A 22,220-nucleotide genomic window follows, 5' to 3' on the forward strand; every position below is an offset into this window, starting at 1 on the left:
TCATGAAGGTTATTGTCAATAGCCTTTTATGATGTCATATCTCTGAAGGATATTGTGTGCCCAAACCAGATATTTGTATATAAAAGACAAGCAGTGATCAAATGGTTCCTCCCATTTGCCTGACTACTGAAGAGCCCATCCGAAGACAGCAGACAGGCTAAATGAATGGTCAGTTATAAAAAGCTAACTATAGAGTGAAGATCCAGTTTCAAGTAAATGGATTAAAATATAGAGAAACCAGCTAAGCGTAAGATTTAGCGTGGGCAGATCACGAGGTCAGGAGATCGAGACCATCCTGGCTAACACGGTGAAACCCCGTCTCTACTAAAAAATACAAAAAACTAGCCGGGCGAGGTGGCGGGCGCCTGTAGTCCCAGCTACTCGGGAGGCTGAGGCAGGAGAATGGCGTAAACCCGGGAGGCGGAGCTTGCAGTGAGCTGAGATCCGGCCACTGCACTCCAGGCCGGGCGACAGAGCGGGACTCCGTCTCAAAAAAAAAAAAAAAAAGATTTAGCGTGGATGATATTTTCCCCTTAGCCATCTAATAAAAAACTTCAGTGACTTTAATCTAATTCTTGTGCTAAGAAGGCTGAGCATGTCCTGCCAGTTTTTAGTTCAGCCCAAGAAAAGAAAGGTCAGTGTTTCTCTGTCACTATTCAAATCAAATGCACCTTTTTTGGTTTAGCATTTTCTAAGAGGTCTTCTTCTTAAATTTCCATTTGTACAAAACACAGCTATTTGATTTGTTTTGATTTTTTTTTATTTAGTATGCACATACTCACTCTAGAGGAATAAGAAACTTTTCAATTAAAAGTACCTTGCCTTTGTGCATGCAAAAAACCTTACATTGACGTAGTCAGGGCAGAGAAGGGCAGAGAGCTCCACATGGACTGACTAATGGGTACCACAGGGTTCACGCGCTTTGACTTTTCCTAAAGTAGTGCAGGGGGGCAGAGTCATGGTGAAAAGACTCATGACTGCTACCACCATCACCTTAAGCCATCTACCAGTAGGACAACAACATGTGTCTCTAATGATGATCTGAATTAATAAATAGCAGCTATAGTTAACCAACAACAAGGTAATACATAAACTGAAGTCACTAGGTCCCCTGGGAGGCTTCCCGGTATTATTGACACCTCTGTTCAATTTTACCTATTTCACTTCCCCCTTCTTGTTCCATTTTACATCCACATACTAGCATTTTTCCTTCTCACTATATTTGATTTAGTTCTGTGAAGAAATGGATCAGCTGATATTCACAATCTTCTGCTCTCAATATCAAAGTATATACATAGGTAGATTCCATCAGAGATGAAGAGAAAGTTGTAAAAGCAGTGTAATATACTGGGCAGTCAGTCTGGAGGGGGCATGCTTTTCAATACAGAGTCTCCAAAAATTATTTTTAGTCAATCTACTTTTGATGGAGTGCAATAATTTTTTTTTAAATAGGATTATACTGCCCTCTGGAAGACTTTATTTTGCAGTCTCTTAAAAATATGCAATGATTACCATTGTTGATTATACATTAGATTCATATAAGTACATTTTAAAAGTAAGAACATCTGAGATTCATATAGCATCTTTTGAATTGGACTCTAAAGGGTTTGGGGCAGGGCATCTGTACTTTGAAAAGGCATTACACGTAATTCTGGAAAGTGACTAGAACAGAGAATGATTTGCTGTTTCAAACTGAATTCCTTGTTCTAAGCTGATTGTAACACTACATAAAGCTTGGCCTTAAAATAAGTCTCAGCAAACTAACACAGGAACAGAAAACCAAACACCACATGTTCTCCCTCATAAGTGGGAGTTGAACAATGAGAACACATGGACACAGGGAGGTCATCATCACACACTGGGGCCTGTCAGGGGGTGGGGGGCTAGGGGAGGGATAGTATTAGGAGAAATACCTAACGTAGATGATGGGTTGATGGCTGTAGCACCACCATGGCACGTGTATACCTATGTAACAAACCTGCACATTCTGCACATGTATCTCAGAGCTTAAAGTATAATAAATAAATAAATAAATAAAATACAGTTTCAATGTTTTTCCTTAAAAGTATAATTAAAATCAAAGCCACTTTTACATAATGCTAGGTGTTAGTATTATGGAATAAATGGTGGTCAATATTGTCAAAATCAATGACCTTTTTGTAAGTTCCTTAATTAATAATATATTAAAGGATACTATGGCATTATGTTTTTCTAAAAATTTAATGAATATAAATTTACATTTTTACTATCCAAAGAAAAGGAGACTCACATAAAAGTTTAAAAAGAAGCCATGATGGGTATTAAAGAAAATTTGGTTTTCCTGGAAAAGTCATACACTTTTATGAGCACATAGAAAACTTTAATATTTTTATATGGCTCCATGTCTTAAATATCTAGTCTAATGTAGGAGGTTGAGAATGGAGGATCCCGTGAGCCCAGGAGATCAAGGCTGGGAAGAGCTATGATCATGCCATTGTACTCCAGCCTGGGCAACAGAGTGAGACCGTGTCTCAAAAACAAACAAACAAACAAAAATGTCTACCTTTCAGTTGAATGCCAGTTAAGGACTAGATGTCCAAAATGTGAATCCACTTCACAATTTTGTAACCCTTATAGTTAATTTTTATTTCAGTTTTTTTAAAAATAACTTACTCCTGCTACAGAGACAGAAAAGTGACCATGTAAACTTATAAACTTGTTAAAACAGATCTAAGATTTCTAAATAATGCTATGTTTCCAGAAAAATATCTAGTTTACAAGAAAATTTATGAGGCAAAACTAGAAATTGATTAATGTAATTTCAATAGATTGATTAGAATTAATGAAATCAAACAAAAATAAGTTTTGAAGGTGATTGTTACCACTAAAAATCCAACGTAAGGAATAATACACAATATTTCTGCTTGCACTTTTGTTCCTAGAATGACTTACATCAGAGATTCTGTCTTAATAAGAACAAGCAGTGGCTAATAGGTAATAATCTGGTATTTCAGAAGTAACTGGATGATAATTATCATGCATGAGATAGGTTTAACCTAGATAACTCTTAACTATTCCTAATTCAGAGATGCTAAGAAGAAAAAAACCTCTTAAATTTTTCACCATGGACCTGAGAGCTCTCAATAATTCCACGAACAAGATTTCAAAAACATCTTACTAGTAATTTAATGAGTTACATAGACGATGACTCAGAGGCTGGAGCAATTCTCAGTCACTATTTTACTAATTTAAGTTGGGTAGGGTTTTCTCTTATGTGGGTGTCAATTAAGTTGCACTTGGTACAAAGATAAAGTAGAGCAAAACAATGACTACAAATGCCAAGTGAGTATAATCATGGTACCTATACTGTTAAACAAGGTTTAATGAGATAATATAGGGAAAGTCTTTATAGTGGTTCATGCCATGTAGCATGGGCTAAATAAATGCTAATGAGGATGGTGGTGACATTAGTGGTGGCAGTGCACCTGTTGTTTGGGGAGTCTTTTGTCTTTGATATCATATACCAAAAAATTGTCTACACATTTCCAGCAATAAGACACCCCAGAATTGTATTTATTTATTATATTATTTAAAAGATGATTCCTTTTTATTGGAGCTGAGAATGCTGATAAGTGCCCTAAAATATACTATAGCTCCAATGACACATTTTCCTTAAATTCCTTTACTCGATATTTTAAGTGAGCCATAACCTGTTCTTCACTAGTGTCTTAGAACAAAAAATGCCTGAGTGGTTGGTTATTTTGCTAGACCATGGTTTGATGACATAGCAAATTGATTCGTTCAGAGACACATCTCACCTCTATGGCCATAGCTTATCATGAAACGTGTTGCTTGCTCTAAAATAAGAGGGCCAAGCAAGAGTATGTGGATGGCTCAACCACCTACTACTAAAGGAAACAACTTAAATTGTGCAGAGGGTGAATTCTATGATGGGAGGAAAAAATGTTATTGTCATAGCAAATACAGGACTAAAAAAATGTGCAGGTTTGGCAGGATCTGTCTATATAAAGACGTGCTAACATTAGCAGTGCTGTAGCTTGGGCTTTTCCCACCCTTTTTCCCGCAGACATAATCTGCAATACTCTGTGAAAACACCGGTGTCAAGAAGATCCCATTCACAACATAAATGTGATGGTGGCATCCACACTGGCATCTACTACTGTCATTGGGGATATTTGCAAAGACAACATTCATCAAAGACCAGCCACCCACATTAAAAATTCTAGGCAATTTTAAATTTATCTTATAATTAAATAGTCTTTAAAAACAAATTCATGACCCCACTTTATTTTCCCAACTTCCACTAGACAGTCTTACATGAATGAAAAAAATCTGGGTGGGTATCCTTTCTAACAACTGAAAAGAGGTAGGGAGGGCATGTCAAACATGCTCTTATCGGGATGGTTATACCTTCACTGTGGCTATTAGCTTTCTTTTCAGAAAGGGAAAAAGCAACAACAAAAGCTTTTCTCTGATTAATGTTTCAACCTTGATTTAATTTTGGTATTCATGAAAAGAAGCACAGTGTAGGGGAGAAAGAATGACAGAATACAAAGGATATTTCTATTAGGAACCTACAGAATAATCTTGAACAAGACACCGTATATGTGATCCTAGTTTCTCTTCTGCAAAGTCTGAAAAATCATCCTTTAAAAATATTCAAAGGAACTTAAAGAAACAGTATAAGTTACTTAACATTTTCAGGGTGGATGTTGTCAAAGAAGGTAAACAAAGCTAAAAGATTAAGGGATTCTTGAATTTTGTATTAAGTGCCTCTAAAATATAGATAGAAATAATAATAGTAATGAAAGCTATCCTTTACTGAGGACTTACTATGCACCAAGTACCATATTAAGCATTTTATATGTGTATTATTTGATTTCATGATTAAACAATCCCATGATGTATGAATCCATTTGTAGGTGAGAAAATTAAGGCTTAGTCATGTCACAAATCTGTAAAAATCATACAGTTAATAAATGGAAAAATAAGACTCTAATGTATGCATCTGAGTCTGAAATCTGCTGTGCCATTCCTATGCCCAGACATTTGCTACCATGCTCAGAGGGAGGGTCCCTATAACTGTCAGCATCTGAGCCTACACAGCACAGATGAAAGACCCTTAATCTGTTTTTTGATATCTTTAATCAAAACAGACAAGTAATACTGGCTTGATTATCTCCCCCACCCAAGCCTTCCCATAGACGACACAGCCTGTCTCCTTTGAAAGTTTTAATATTATGAAGACCTGGAAACAAAGAAGTTTTCATCAGATTCTTACATTGATTAATAACTACCTCAAAGCAATATGTGTGAGACAGAAAAATTATACAACATGGAGAATAAATTGGGACATCCATCCAGTTGGAAACAGGATGTTAGGCTATTCTGATGTAGAGCGTGTAGTTGATTTTCACATTTGTTGTATTGTATTGTTCAGTTATAATTTTATATGGAAGTTATATATGGGTAAATGAGATTTTAAACCTCAATTTATTGATAAAAATGCAGAATAGAATAAGAGATTTTATTTTTAAATAATTTTTCTGGGTACATAGTAGCTGTATGTATTTCTGAGGTACATGATATTTTTTGATACAGGCATGCAAAGTGTAATAATCACATCATGGGAAGTTGGTTATTCATCCTCTCAAGCATTTATCCTTTGTGGGTACAAACAATCCAATTATACTCGTTTAGTTATATTTAAATGTACAATTAAATTATTATTGGCTACAGTCCCCCGTTGTGTTATCAAGTATCAGGTCTTATTCAGTCTTTCTAATTTTTTTTGTGCCCATTAACCGTCCCCACCTCCCTGCCCCACCACGACCCTTCCTAGCTTTGTAACCATCTTTCTCCTACCTCAATGAGTTTAATTATTTTGATATTTTGATATTTAGAGCCAACAAATAAGCGAGAACATATACTGTTTATCTTTCTGTGTCTGGCTTACTTCACTTAACATAATGACCTTCAGTTCCATCCATGTTGTTGTAAATGACTGGATCTCATCCTTTTTTATGGCAGAATAGTTGGATACTTTATACCCATTGGATATAGATACCACATTGTCTTTATCCATTCATCTATTGATGGACACTTAGGTTGCTCCCAAATCTTGGCTATTGTAAATAGTGCTGCAACAAACATGGGATTCCTGTTATCACTTTGATTTACTGATTTCCTTTCTTTTGGGTATATACCCAGCAGTGGGATTGCTAGATGATATGGTATCTCTATTTTCAGGTTTTTGAGGAAATTTCAAACTGTTCTCCATATTGGTTGCACTAATTTACATTCCCACCAACAGTGTACAACGGTTATCTTTTCTCCACATCCTCGCCAGCATTTGTTATTGCCTGACTTTTGGATAAAAGCCATTTTAACTGAGGTGAGATGATATCTCATTGTAGCATTTGCATTTCTCTGATGATCAGTGATGTTGACCACTTTTTTACATGCCTGTTTGCCATTATTGCATGTCTTCTATTGGCAAATGTCTATTCAGATCTTTTGCCCAGTTTTTAATCACATTATTACATTTTTTTCCTGTAGAGTTGTTTGAGCTCATTCTATATTCTTGTTATTAACCCCTTGTCAGAAGGAGAGTTTGAAAATATTTTCTCCCATTCTATGGGTCGTATCTTGACTTTGTTGATTGTTTCTATTGCTGTGCAGAAACTTTTTAACTTGATGTGATACCATTTATTCATTTTTTGCTTTAGCTGTCTGTGCTTGTGTGGTATTACTCAAGAAATTTTTTGCCCAGATCAATGTCCTAGAGAGTTTCTCTAATGTTTTCTTGCAGTAGTTTCATGGTTTGAGGTCTTAGCTTTAATTGTTAATCTATTTTATTTTTGTGTAAGATGAGAGAGAGGGATTAAGGATCATTCTTCTGCATATGAACATCCAGTTTTCCCCACATCATTTATTGAAGAGACTGTCTTTTCCCCAATGAATGTTCTTGGCACCTTTGTTGAAAATTAGTTCATTGTAGATGTGTGAATTTGTTTCTGAATTCTCTTATCTGTTCCATTGGTCTTTGTGTCTGTTTTATTTTGTTGTTGTTGTTTGTTTTGTTTGTTTGTTTTGCCAGTACCACTGTTTTAGTTACTAAACCTGTGTAGTATAATTTGAAATCAGGTAATATGATTCTTCCAGTTTTGTTATTTTTCCTCAGGATAACTTTGGCTATTTTGGATATTTCTGATTTCATGTAAATTTTAGGATTTTTTTTTTCTATTTCTGTGAAGGATGGCATTGGTATTTTCATAGGGATTGCATTGAATCTGTAGATTAATCTGGGTAGTGTTTGGTTTGGGTAGTATAGACATTTTAACAATATTTATTCTTCCAAGTCAAGAACATGGAATATCTTTCCATTTTTTGGTTTGTGTCCTCTTCAATTTCTTTCTTCAGTGTTTTATAGTTTTCATTGTAGGTATCTGTGCCTTCTTTGTTAATTCCTAGGTACCTAATTTTATTTGTGGCTATTATAACTGGGAATATTTTTAAAATTTCCTTTTCAGATTGTTCACTGTTGGCATATAGAACCACTGCTCAAGGAAATAAGAGAGGACACAAACAAATGGAAAAACATTCCATGTTCATGGATAGGAAGAATCAATATCATGAAAATGGCCATACTGCCCAAGGTAATTTATAGATTAAATGCTATCCCCATCAAGCTACCATTGACTTTCTCCTCAGAATTAGAAAAAAAAACTACTTTAAATTTCAAATGGAACCAAAAAAGGGCCTGCATAGCCAAGACAATCCTAAGCCAAAAGAACAAAGCTGGAGGCATCATGCTACCTGATTTCAAACTATACTACAAGGCTACAGTAATCAAAACAGCATGGTACTGGTACCAAAACAGATCTACAGACCAATGGAACAGAACCAAGGGCTCAGAAATAATACCACACATCTACAACCATCTGATCTTTGACAAACTTGACACAAACAAGCAATGGGGAAAGGATTCCCTATTTAATAAATGATGTTGGGAGAAATGGCTAGCCATATGCAGAAAACATAAACTGGATCCCCTTCCTTACATCTTATAGAAATATGAACTTAAGATGTATCAAAGACTTAGATGTAAAACCTAAAACCATAAAAACCCTAGAAGAAAACCTAGGCAACACCATTCAGGACATAGGCATGAGCAAAGACTTCATGACTAAAACACCAAAACGCCATGGCAATAAAAGCCAAAATTGACAAATGGGATCGAATTAAACTAAAGAGCTTCTGCATAGCAAAAGAAACTATCATCAGGAAGAACAGGCAACCTACAGAATGGGAGAACATTTTTGCAATCTATCCATCTGAAAAAGGGCTAATATCCAGAATGTACAAAGAACTCAAACAAATTACAAGACAAAAAAAAAAAAACTCATTGAAAAGTGAGCAAAGGATATAAAGACACTTCTCAAAAGAAGACATTTATGCAGCCAACAAACATATGGAAAAAAACCTCATCATCACTGATGATGGGAAATGCAAATCAAAACCACAATGAGATACCATGTCACACCAGTTAGAATGGTGATCATTAAAAAGTCAGGAAACAACAGATGCTGAAGAAGATGTGGAGAAATAGGAACACTTCTACACTGTTGGTGGGAATGTAAATTAGTTCAACCATTGTGGAAGAGAGTGTGGAGATTCCTCAAAGGTCTAGAACCAGAATTACCATTTGGCCCAGCAATCCCATTACTAGGTATATACCCAAAGGATTACAAATCATTCTACTATAAAGACACATGCACACATATGTTTATTGCAGCACTGTTCACAATAGCAAAGGCTTAGAACCAAACCAAATGGCCATCAATGATAGACTGGATGAAGAAAATGTGGCACATATACACCATGGAATATTATGCAGCCACAAAATGGATGAGTTAATGTCCTTTGCAGAGACGTGAATGAAACTGGAAACCATCATTCTCAGCAAACTAACACAGGAACAGAAAACCAAACACCACACGTTCTCACTCATAAGTAGGAGTTGAACAATAAGAACACATTGTCACAGGGAGGGGAACATCATACACCAGGGCCTATCAGAGGATGGTGGGCTAGGGGCGGGATAGCATTAGGAGAAAAAGCTAATGTAGATGATGGGTTGATGGGTGCACCAAACCGCCATGGTACGTGTATACCTATGCAACAAACCTGCATGTTCTGCACATGTATTCCAGAATTTAAAGTATATATAAAAAAAGAAATGCTACTGATTTTTGTATGTCGATTTCGTATTCTGCAACGTGCTGAATTTGCTTATCAGTTCCAATAGTTTTCTTGTAGAGTCTTTAGGTTTTTCCAAATATAAGATCATATCATCTGCAAGCAAGGACAATTTAACTTCTTCCTTTCCAATTTAGATGCTCTTTCTTTCTTTCTCATCTGATCTCTCTCGCTAAGGCTTCCAGTACAATGTTGAGTAACAGTGGTGAAAGTGGGCCTCCTTTCTAAAAACTGAAAAGAAGCTTTCAGTTTTTTCCCATTCAGTATGATACTAATTGTGGGTCTGTAGTGTGTGGCTTTTATTACATTGAGGTATGTTCATTCCATACAGAATGGGAGTTATTTAGCATCCTATCCAAGTTTTTACAGATAGAACCCATGTACCCCATCCCCCACTACCAATATTTACCGAGATCTCCTGTACTCAGGGTTCCTTTATCATCTATGTTAGTGAATTGGAATGTTTGAGCTTTTAATGGCCTTGTCATTAAGTCAGTCTGTCTTAGGGAGGGTACATTGTGGACTGGCTGAGGCCATGTGATTCTGACTGGATGAATTCACGTAACTGGTCCAGCTCCATTTGTGGAAACTTCCATAACTCTACTATATGAACGATACGGCAAATTCATTATGAATTCAAATAATGAACTCAGCACAGTGATTAGCACTGAAGTGATTAAAATGATTTATGGTTATTATTATATGACCCTAAGTTTTATCCTTCCTCCTCCTAACTCCATGGTATTTATGTTTCTTAAAATTAAATTTACTTGGTTGCATCTTGCTCTTGCCTTTTCTATAGAGAGTAAGCTCATTTAGGGCAGAAGCTGTGCCTTATAATTATCGATCCAATTTAGCAATTCTCTTCATTTCTTGGTACTCCACTGAGACTCTCTAGAGAGAATGTGTACTCAGCTTAAAGATACACATACATGGTGGGGCAACAGTGGCTCACATCTGTAATCCCAGCACTTTGGGAGACTGAGGCAGCCAGATCACTTGAAGTCAGGAGTTTAAGACCAGCCTGGCCAACATGATGAAACCCCATCTTTACTAAAAATACAATTAGCTGGGTGTGGTAGTGCATGCCTGTAGTCTCAGCCATTCGGGAAGCTAAGGCAGGAGAATCGCTTGATCCTGGAATGCGGAGGTTACAATGAGTCAAGATTATGCCACCACACTCCAGCCTGGGTGTCAGAGCAAGACTTCATCTAAAAAAAAAAAAAAAGGTACACATACACAAACACACATGCACACACACATAGACACATACAGAAACAATATGAACTCAAAGTAAGCAATTTTTTATCTTCTCTGAACAAAATACATACTAAAATTTCTCACTCAGGATTTTGGAAAATATAATTTTGGTCTAAGAAGATATCCTAAGCTTTTACTATTAGGTCAGAAATGATATAAGGATGGTTCTAAACTCACCTTGACAATAGGTCACTGGCCATATATTTCACTGCATGTAAGAAACAGTGCTTCCACACAAAACCACAAATGCACACACTTCCAGCACCGGCAGGAGACACCAATATTAGCAGGTATGAGATGTGCTACGTTAGGCAGCTATTTTACTCCTCTAAGTCTGAGGCTCCTCATCGATGAAGGAGAGGTAATACAGTGCTTATGTTGGCTTTGATGGAAGATGACGATAACACTTGGACATGCCAGGTCTGATTTATGGTAAGGGATTAATTAGCATAATCTCATTATGGTCTCAAGTATGAATGCCGCCAAGTGAGCTGTTTTATATCTTCCTAGCTCTGGATTTCACCTGCTACCAATGAGCAGATTTTTCCCTAGCCCAACATGATATCACATAGGGAAAAAAAAAATGAAAAAGAGCTCAGAAACCCCTACACAAATTAAGGAAACTCAAATGTTGTGACACACCAGTCACACTGAAGAATGGGTGCACTACACTTCACTCAGTTTTTTATATTGATGGGATATGTCAGAATATGTGGTAATGTTAGAGGTAAGTGCAGTAGATACATGTTAGTGCAAGAAATGAGACCTAGGTGGAGTTCTCACTAGACTTCCTTAAAGTTTCACTACAGGTTGATACCTGAAGCTCAAGAGAGGTATCAGCTGCTAAGAGAGACAATCCGGTAAAAAAAAAACAAAAACAAACAAACAAAAAAAGTATTTTAAAAAAGGTTTTATTTCTTCAGTGAATAAACATCATTGTATGGGATCTCTAATGGGCTTGTTTTATGTTTCTAGGCAGGATCCATTCTTGATGCGGAAGGTCAGAGTACAATTCCAAGGCACTCACCTGGAGGTTGTGGTTACTAGCAGGTTGCCTTAAGGTGTAAGGAAAATTACTGAACCTCTTTGAAAAGTTAATTTTATTTTGAAAGATTATACATTTAATTTGTTGTGCATCTCAAGATTCCACTGACGGGCTAACAGAGATCAAATGTATAATCTTTCTCTGACTAACAGAGAAAAGGATGATTGCACATATTGTAGATATCTGTCCCTTCTTTGGGCTTAAGGGCAGGAGAGTGTGTTTGGGAGGTAAGGTACAGAGTAAACTTGGTATGTGGTCTTAAGTGGTCTTTGGTGCAAATTTTTCATTCCAGTGTGGTAGGTTTATTATATTTTAAATTAAGATTTAGCATTACTTTCTCTTAAGTTACGTGTTTTCTCCCCAAACTTTGTTGACTTTTATGTTCTGATAACCTGTGCTAAATCTGGCCTGTTACACCACTGAGAATCCCGGAAGAGAATGTGTACCGATTACAAGAAGAACAATGATTGTAAAGCCTTCTGTTAATCTTATTTTCATTTTAGACCCAGAGACATGGGTAAACAAGTTCATCTGGATGTCCATAAAAGGACCAAAAAAGCTACTGTCTGGTTGGTATTCCAGCAACCATCTTCCTACCAAGCAATTCATTCATAAGATCAAGTTTTATAAAAGTATCAAGAGTTCCAGGAAGTGAGGAACTGAAGTATCCATTCTTCATTAGGAAGAATATTGTACGTAGTCTATTGATCCCTAATGTCTTCCATCTTCCAAGTTTTTCTGTTGTTAAAAGAACCCTAATTGTATTCAAATATTCACTCTTCTTCAACATTCACTCTTCTTCAACATGAGCTAGGGCGAGGTGCTTAACCCCAACTCCAAGGGTATATACTCTTAGGTAATCAGTATGTTGGCATTCTTCTAGTGACTCTTATTGATGCAGGGATGTGCAAGTATTCTAAATTGTTTCAGTGGTAGAAAGAAACCTTTTTTTTCTATATTTTTTCATGAACAGAGAAGCATGTGGCCTCAGTGGCTATTGGCATTCATCTATGGCCATGAAAATAACCAGACTCAGGATGCTGAGGCCATGAGGTGAGAGGGAAGCAACCCAGGTCCTTGGCAACATCATCAAGCTACTGACTGTACTGAGCTTTGAAGCCCATTCGATGTCTGTAAAATAAATTTGTTACTGAGTAAGGTTTGAGTGATTTACAGAAGAGAGCTACAAAGTCTTTATTCAATTTAAGAGAGCCCCACAAATAAAACAGAGGAAGGTTAGGTCTTGTGAGGTAGTATTCTATAATATTGCCAATGCTACCAAATTACCATGTCATTATAATTGTAAAGTATTATCTAAAATCAAATATGCTTTACAGATATCAAATTCAGTGAAGTAATACTCATGCAGGAAATATCAGTTGGATAACAAGAAAAGTGATTGCTTTTATTGTAATATTCATAATAGGCAATGGCATTAAGCTTAACAGCTCAAGTAACTCTGCCTTTAATTCTGCCCAAAATATGTGTATATGGCCCTCAAATCAGTGATTTCACTATAAAAAGTAACATAAAACAGTTGTTTGATTCTACTTATATTGCTGCATTTCCTCAAAATTTCACTTAAGAAATATTTATTAGGATTCTAGATAAAAACCTTAATTTCTTTATGCAGAAGTGGCAGTATTTTATAACTTTCACTAGAAAGTTGAAAGCATTAAAAATAATTAAGTGTGACAAGATGGCGCCGAAAGCGAAGAAGGAAGCTCCTGCCCCTCCTAAAGCCGAAGCCAAAGCAAAGGCTTTAAAGGCCAAGAAAGCAGTGTTGAAAGGTGTCCACAGCCACAAAAAAAAGAAGACCCGCACGTCACCCACCTTCCGGCGGCCCAAGACACTGCGACTCCGGAGGCAGCCCAAATATCCTCGGAAGAGCGCCCCCAGGAGAAACAAGCTTGGCCACTATGCTATCATCAAGTTTCCGCTGACCACTGAGTCTGCCATGAAGAAGATAGAAGACAACAACACACTTGTGTTCATTGTGGATGTTAAAGCCAACAAGCACCAGATTAAACAGGCTGTGAAGAAGCTCTATGACATTGATGTGGCCAAGGTCAACACCCTGATTCGGCCTGATGGAGAGAAAAAGGCATATGTTCGACTAGCTCCTGATTACGACGCTTTGGATGTTGCCAACAAAATTGGGATCATCTAAACTGAGTCCAGCTGCCTAATTCTAAATATATATATATATCTTTTCAACATAAAAAAAAATAATTAAGTGTATAATAGACATTTTGGTCCTAAAAGGCATGCTTGCGTTTATCTTCAAATAAAACACAGCCACAAACCCATTTTTAAAATAAACAACATAGATATCTGTTGTTACTTTACAGACTATCTCCTGCACTTCTTTTCTGAATCCAATTGTATGCTAATCTAGAATTTGAAATAAATTATCAGAGAACAGTATTCCACAATGATCATCAACAATTTTTGTGGAATTCAGCATCCCTTTGTTGAGTTTAATATAGACTGAACAAAATGCATGTCTTAAAGTGACAGCTATTGGAAACATCACGCAGAGCAGGCTATCAGTGATAAAATGATCAAGTAATCATTTATAATACCAGCTAGACTTCCATAGAACCAGGTATGTTAAAAAAGATGAGAATCAAAAGCCTTCAAATTATACAAATAATGCTATCTGTGCTGACAATAATCTCCAGAAGAAACATCAATAACTTCCTGCTGAAATCAAGAGCAAGATCCAGAACTCATCATTGCCAGTCCACCAGACTTGAATCATCCCATAGCATGGCCTTTGTCACACTGTACCATAATTGTTCACTTTCATGTTCCTCTCATTGGCTTTGTAAAATCTTAAGGGTGTCTTGCACAAAGCACATGCTCAATAAATAAATGAAAAATGAATAAATAAAAATCCAGGACTCAATAGAGTCCCCAAAGCTCTTATCAAGGATAAGGCTATTCCCCTTCTTTGCCTGTTTTATATTATTTGCTTGTTCCAAATGAGATTAAGTCTGGGACTTTAAATTTGGCATTTTAGAGCAAATGAGTAGCCTCAAAAGTGATTACTGTCTGCCCAACATTTTCAAGCAGCCTAGTAGAGGTTACATATTTACTCTCAGTGAAATATCCCATAACTAACTATACATCTCATGGTTTTGCTTTAGTCTGGGATTATGTCAATCAAGCATAGTAACACTCAAACTATAACTCAAAAGCCCTGATTAACAGTTACCTATTACAGTTAATAAAAAAAGACAACAAATTAGTCATTATTTAGAAAATACAGTTTTAAAGGCATTACTATTTCTAAAAATGAGCCTATGAAGTAGAGGAAGATTAAGAGAGTTTGCAGTAATAAAAAGACTAGAAAGCACTTGATTAATTATTCTCATCAGCAAAGAATTTGCAACAATGTTAGAAACAACGTATAAAATAGGGTAATTTAATATCCCTTTATTTGAAAACTTTATATTCTAAGATTTCACATATTTTAAAGTTTTCAGACTTAAATGCAGCACCCTTTTTTTTTTTTTTTTTTGGTTGTTGTTCTCTGGTTATATTTCACCAAGAATTACTAATTATTATTGTTTTCAAAATCATCTTGGAGAGGTAGACTAATTAGTGCACCTATTAGTCTGTAACAAAGTATTAAAATAAAGAAATAGTCTTGTTATTTGTATGTATATATACATTTACAAGCAAAACTGAAGAAATCCCAGTGTTCCTATTGTGCATGAATTTTGTTGGACCAATTAGTGTGAAATGCAATTTGCACTAATTCATCGGGGACAAAAGGAGCATGCAATTACCTTGACTTGTTAATTTAGCATTTTATCGTAAATTGTTCATATCGAGAATTTTTCCAAATGGTAATAATACTCCCTTGTTATAGAAAAACAATCTGGGCAGTAACATCCTGAACCTTCTCTTCAAATTCCCATTTTATATTACATTTATAAGACGGTGAAAAAAAAACAGGACAGCTTGTACCCATATCTCTCAGTAGATCTCTCTCTTCTGAGTAAGACATCATCTCTAGAGTCATCTTGTAAAATACCATTCACATGCTTTTGACCCCACTTGATTATGCTAGAATGATTACTTAAGCAGAGCAATTGAGAGTTGAGGAGGTTTACCGTGTATATGAGCACAATCCTAACGTTTAAGCCCTGAGTGTGTCTGATATAGTTTGACTATTTGCTCTACTCAAATCTCATGTTGAAATGTAATCCTCAGTGTTGGAGGTGGGGCTTAGTAGGAAACGTTTGCATCGTTGAGGCGGAATTCTCATGGATGGTTTAGCACCGTCCTCCTGATGCTGAACTTGTGATAGTGAGTGAGTTCTCGCAAGATCTGGTTGTATAAAGGCATGTGGCATCCGCCTGCTCTCTCTCCTGCTCCTATTCCTCTGGCCATGTGACATACCTGTTCCCCCTTTGCCTTCTGTCATGATTGTAAGTTTCCTGAGGCCTCCCCAGAAGCCATGAGAATGTCAGCCTCATGCTTCCTGTATAGCCTGCAGAACCATTAGTCAGTTAAATCTCTTTTCTTTATAAATTACCCAGTCTCAGGTATTTCTTTGTAGCAATGCAAGAATGACCTAATACTGAGTCCACAACATAGAAATGTTCAGAAGTAAAAGCAGTTTATCTTCCAAACATAATAATGTATTGCTAGCATACATTATCTAGGTTTTTCCTTTAGTATTTAAAAAACAAATCTCTCTACCAGTTGATTCCCATTGAGCTGCTAGGTATTGTAGAAGGAGATTTTAGCTACATATGAGGGGCACATTATTGGTGATACAAAGACCTGATCTTCAATTTGGCTGTATGTTCCCTGGCTGAGTGATCTGGGGAAAGGCACAATCCTGCTTTACAATTTATTTATTGAGGGCCAACCTTAAACTAATGTGCTAAGTGAGAGAAACATATATTGCCTGCACGCTTCATGACTTTTTGTTAAGTAATTACATGTGAAAATTAAGTGAAAAATAATTTATAAAACTATTCATTTTATTAAAACATATTATTGTCAATATTTAAATAAATATACCAGTAAGATATCTACCAAATTATGTATTATATATTATTAAATATGCTTTTATATCAAATAATTATTTAAAATAAAAATGGTAGAAAATCCTATCACTGTGTTTTTAAAAGATACTTTGCTTTGGTTACTGATATCAAATACACATTGGGCAGTCAGAACTGCAGAATGCCAACTGTGTCCAGAGCCCCATTCTAACAGAAATAACCACATTCAGTTAACATCCCAGATGGGAGGGCAGTGAAAGATAATCTGTTCCAACCATAGCCAATCTGTAAGCTAACTAGTGGACAATAGGGTAATTATCTCTCCCTAGAGTTTGAACTGGAGATACAGAGAATCAAGTCAGGTAATAGTGGGGAGGGAAGGTTAAAAAAAAGATATACAAGAAAAACTATAGACAACATGAGTTGAGTTACTGATTCATGTTGTTGAAAGAGATTCTGAAGTCCAAGAAGTAAAGTGGTAGCATGGAAGCTCATGTTGCAGTGAATTTTGGGCAAACATCCAACTAGCAAAATAATTTAGTCTACTTGAGGTCCAACTGTATAGCCGTTTCTCCTTTTCCTATGAAGTCTACCTTAACCCCTACCCCTGAATTCCTGTCTAATGTGGTAATACATAGGGTAAAGTGTGTTTTCTTTTGGATTTTCACATTTCTCATGGATGAGCCCCTCCTAACTTTTAATCCAAGGACTGAATGTTATTGCAACTGAAAATAATCTAATACAGATGAATATTCATAGAATGAACCCCTGAACATTTGTTATTCTTCATATTGCGGTCTTACTTTAGGACAAGAAACAATAAGCATAACCACTAATGTTTTTCGACATATGAGGCTATTATAATTCTCTGATTGTATTACCTGTAATAGTATTTGAAATATTTATAAGTCTATTGTATAATATAAACTATATTTTTGGTGATAGGAGAGTATAGAAGTGACTCAGATGAAAATTAGGTCTGCATACGATGTAGTAGAAGTTAAACAGAGCTAAAAATTAAATCAAATGTGATGACTCAGGACTTTGATACAGATTTAGGAAGTTGTCCAGGAAATTCTGAATTGGCAAACAAACAAGTTCCTGACCTTGACTCTGATGTTTTATTTCACTTAAAAATAGTTCTTGTTTCTCTACGTTTTAATTCTGTGTCTCTCAGAAAGTTTGATCACATCTTGTCCTTTCTGTGGTATTTCTCTGTATAAGGAGGTGAAAAAAAATTTGAGCTATTTCTCTTAATCCTTTAATACCTTTCTCTGCATGACGTTTTTTCTAATCTTAAAATGAGAATCCCCTTGTAAGGAAGGCTGGACCCAACTACCCGCTGTTGTACACATCCACAAAACCTCCTTCACCCTTCTCCTATTACTTATCCTACAAATAAGCATTAGGAGTCTTCACCTTACTCCAGAATATTTAATAAAATGAGGTGTTACCATTATGCCCGGATTTAAGATTCAACAGCAAGGGCCTCTTGGCTAAAATATGTGTCATCTTCAGCTCTGCTTTCTCTCTAGTACCTAATATCGGATACTGATATGGTTTGCCTGTGTCCCAACCCAAATCTCACCTTGATTTGTAATAATCCCCATGTGTAAAGGACAGGGCCAGGAAACCTCATGGGGAGGGGGTTTCCCCATACTGTTCTCATGGTAGTGAATAAGTCTCACAAGATCTGATGGTTTTACAAATGGGATTTCCCCTGCACAAGCTCTCTTGCCTGCTGCCATGTAAGACGTGACTTTGCTCCTCATTTGCCTTCTACCATGATTGGGAGGCCTCCCCAACCATGTGGAACTGTGAGTCCATTAAACCTCTTTCCTTTTTAAATTACCCAATCTCAATTATGTCTTTATTAGCAGCATGAGAGCAGACTAATACAGATACTTTACCCTTGGAACTCCATTGTTCCTTTAAGTCACTATACACCACTTTCTATCAAATATCAAGTGCCGGGGGAGAAATGTACCACATTAAATCACAAGTGGCTCTAAAACAATATGGAACATGTTGGAGACACACTTTACACCGTGAGGTTTAAGAATAGGCATTTAGGTTCCCAGCCGTAACACTTGCCTTAGGGAAGACAAGACAAGTTAGAGATCCTTCAAGTATCAAACGTAAGCAGAGCACTGTGTAGGGGTCAGAAGAAAATGATATTTAAACAACAGTCCCAACAATAGGTTTTACTTCTGTTTGTTCTGCCTCTATCATGCTCAGCCTCTGCTCAATCACAGGGTGTGAATCATGATAAATATAACTTCCTGTTGACTTTTACAATATAAAACCTCAAAAGAATAACCTGGCTTTCTTTTTCTAATACAATTCTATGTAGATAGATATTTAAGAAAATTATTCACATAAATTGCCTTAAAAAAAGCAATAGTTTACAAAATCTTTTGAAATACATCTTTCTCAGGCACCTCTTGTTAAATCCCTTTACTCCCTTAACTGACTTCAAGGTAATTTAAACACTAGAATATGTATTTGAGCTGTGATGATAAAATATGGATATTTTATGGAAATCAGTCTGGTTTCCCACCAAGTGCATGGAGTAGAGACTCTTTGGATGAATGGATATTTTGAATTAGCTAATGGGGAAAGGTTCTGAGGAGGATTTTTTTCTATCAACAAGCTGCATGTAGGTCTATGTGAGACATAGAGTCAAGTAGTGAGAACTTTGGTTTTTAACCTTTTTAATATGGATAAAATGACCCTCTTACTCCATCTGCCCCCATTAGATTATCTTATTCACCACATTCCAGACATATGTTTTTAATGAGACATCGGATATTCTCTATGGTTTTCTTTTTTTGTTGTTTTGTTTTGTTTTGTTTTTTGAGACGGAGTCTAGGTCTGTCTTCCAGGCTGGAGTGCAGTGGTGCAGTCTCGGCTCACTGCAACCTCTGTCTCCTGGGTTCACGCCATTCTCCTGCCTCAGCCTCCCCAGTAGCTGGGACTATAGGCGCTCGCCACTACGCCCGGCTAATTTTTTGTATTCTTCAGTAGAGACGGGGTTTCACTGTGTTAGCCAGGATGGTCTCGATCTCCTGACCTCGTAATCCACCCGCCTCGGCCTCCTAAAGTGCTGGGATTACAGACGTGAACCACCGCACCCGGCCCGGATATTCGCTATGGTTTTCTATTGACTATCAGGCACTGAACTTTTCTCAAAGAAAAACCTCTCAGCTGTTTTTCCAGACAACTGAATGCATTAAGTTAGGTGTTCTCTGAAGCTAGATAGCTTTAATGAAATGATGAGATATGTATTGGTTTGGCTCAGGAGTTATTTGATGTAGTAATTTCTTCTCTTAGTAGGGCATTATGCCCGGCTCGTGACCTAAAAGAGACTTTGCAATTCTAAATCCAAATGGCTTTAAGTCTTTGCATATTCATGTATGTTTAACATGCATTATTGTAGTAGCAAGTACTTTGAAATGAAATAAACATTTGGAAACTTGTAGACATGCAAACTGTGAATAAAAATACAATCTTAACATAGATGAAACTGAGAAGAGGAAGATGATTTAAAAGGATTAAATGACTAGAAATGAATTTGCCAAAGTCAAAACCTTGTCCAGCGGTTAAGTACAATACATTCTTAGAAAAAACCTCTTAAAAAACAAATGGCTTAGAGTTATAAGCATGCTAGAATATCAGTTCAAGCTATCAATGGAAAATATCAGAGCAATAGGTTTCTTTTCTTTAGAATTTCTTGATATATAAAAATGTCTTTAACCTGACATAATGAAATGAAGGCTAATGCTACAAAAGTAGACAGAACAAAGTGGCAACTATTTCAAAAAGTCAATGGATAATCGTACTAAGACTGATTCTCCTATAAAATTGTTCTAAAGCTGGGATCCACTAGCAGAGGCTTTTATTCCATCTGAAAGTAAATAAAGCAGTTCATCATACTACTGATGGAAGTATAAGTTGGTGCAATCTTTTTGAAAGATAAAAGCCTTAAAAATGTGATAATATCTTGTCTCAGCAAGACTTCTAGGAATTTATCCATAGGAAATAATCACAGATGACCAGAGATTAAGCAGCAAAAATATTATTTAGAGTTTTTTAAAAAAGTAAAAAACTGTAATAAAGCCAAATGTTCAACAGTAAGATAATACTTAAATTATAGTGCTTTCATCATACGGAGTTCTTGTATATGGCTTTTGAAATGATACTGTAGAATAATGTTTAATTACATGGAAAGATGTTAATTACATACTTTGCATGAGAAAATAGTTAAAAACAGCATATACTACCTGAACTTATATGCAAAGTAATATATACACAAATATATATAAATATAGAACAAAGATTGAAATAATGTATACAAAATATTATGGTATCTTTTGAAATTTTTGTTTAATTTCTTTTGTTTTCTAAATTTTCTATAGTGAATGTGTATATATATGTCTTTCTAATAAAAATTAAAATTATTAAAAATATTTAAAGTCAGAAAAAAGCTGGAAACTTGGAAGATATCTTGAAAACTGCATGCTTTCTGAAATAAATATTTCAGGATGAATTATGCTTTATATCTCCTTCTCTTCTCTAAAATATAAACATTTTTATACTTTCTGATGGACCTTTCTAGAAGATAATTTGAAGACACAGCTCTCCTCTGGTATGGATTATGTGATTTTCCAAAACCATAAGTCAACCATACTTGGTCATTCATAGCAAGTACTTCACAAACTCAAACAACTTGAGCCTTTAAGTAAAGTAAGTAGGGTAAGTGAAGGAGAAGGTCAAAGAAATTATATTTATTATATGTTTCAAGTATTAAGGCTTTTGAAGATTTTGCATAGAAAATAGAGCTGAAAATTAAGCTTTGGCAAAATTTAAGACTACTCATGGGAATTCCCTTCTCCCAATTTATTCCCCCGATTTAATGAATACTTACATGTGACAGTGAAATGGATATATGCTACCTAGCACTTTCAAAACATGGCCTGTTATTAAGTTGGTCATTTCTTAAGGCAATCATATTTCATTTTGATTTTTTTCCAATTATTCTCCAAGACAAACTTAGCATTGCCCTAGATATCTTTTGTTGGCTATTCTGTGAAAATCATTTTACAAAAAAAAGTGTAGGAACAAAATTCTGTATCCTATTAAATATTTCAACCTCAGGTAATATTTCTAACTGTACAATCTAATTGAATCATAGAATCACTAATCAGGCATCCCAAAGATCCCCCAGATTTATCTGAAATGATGAAGTTCAATGAAGACTAATGATAACTTCCTTAGAATAAAAGAACCAATATCCTTGACTACCCAATTAATGGCAGTGCTTCATGTAAGTATCTCATTATACACAATCCAGGGAGATGCTTCCCACTGACAATTCTGACACTAGTTCCATGGCCCCTGGTCCATGTATTTATAGGAAAGCTATCTCATAGCTAGCTATGTGGCTATGTTTCCACGTCCTCCCTCCTACAAGACTATTTCAGTGTGGCTAACCCCTAGCCTAGAAACCCTTTTTTTTCTTTAATTTTAATTTTTTTATTTTAAGTTCCAGGGTACATGTGCAGGATGTGCAGGTTTGTTACACTGTTAAATGTGTGCCACGGTGGTTTGCTGCACCTATCAACCCA

General features: G+C 36.0%; 2 protein-coding genes across 3 annotated transcripts in view; one reads left to right on the plus strand and one right to left on the minus strand.

The window, feature by feature from the left end:
• Window positions 1-22,220, minus strand: part of PRKG1 (protein kinase cGMP-dependent 1) — a 1,377,278-nt gene that overhangs the window by 975,176 nt on the left and 379,882 nt on the right. The window lies entirely within an intron of this gene.
• Window positions 13,264-13,795, plus strand: LOC117085942 (60S ribosomal protein L23a-like). Its single transcript, XM_033215323.1, has one exon. It carries the CDS (start codon window positions 13,266-13,268, stop codon window positions 13,734-13,736), a length of 471 nt encoding a protein of 156 aa, XP_033071214.1. The 5' UTR covers window positions 13,264-13,265; the 3' UTR covers window positions 13,737-13,795.

The sequence above is a fragment of the Trachypithecus francoisi genome, unplaced genomic scaffold (genome assembly GCF_009764315.1).
Source record: "Trachypithecus francoisi isolate TF-2019V2 unplaced genomic scaffold, Tfra_2.0 Contig00586, whole genome shotgun sequence".
NCBI classification, from domain to species: Eukaryota; Metazoa; Chordata; class Mammalia; order Primates; family Cercopithecidae; genus Trachypithecus; species Trachypithecus francoisi.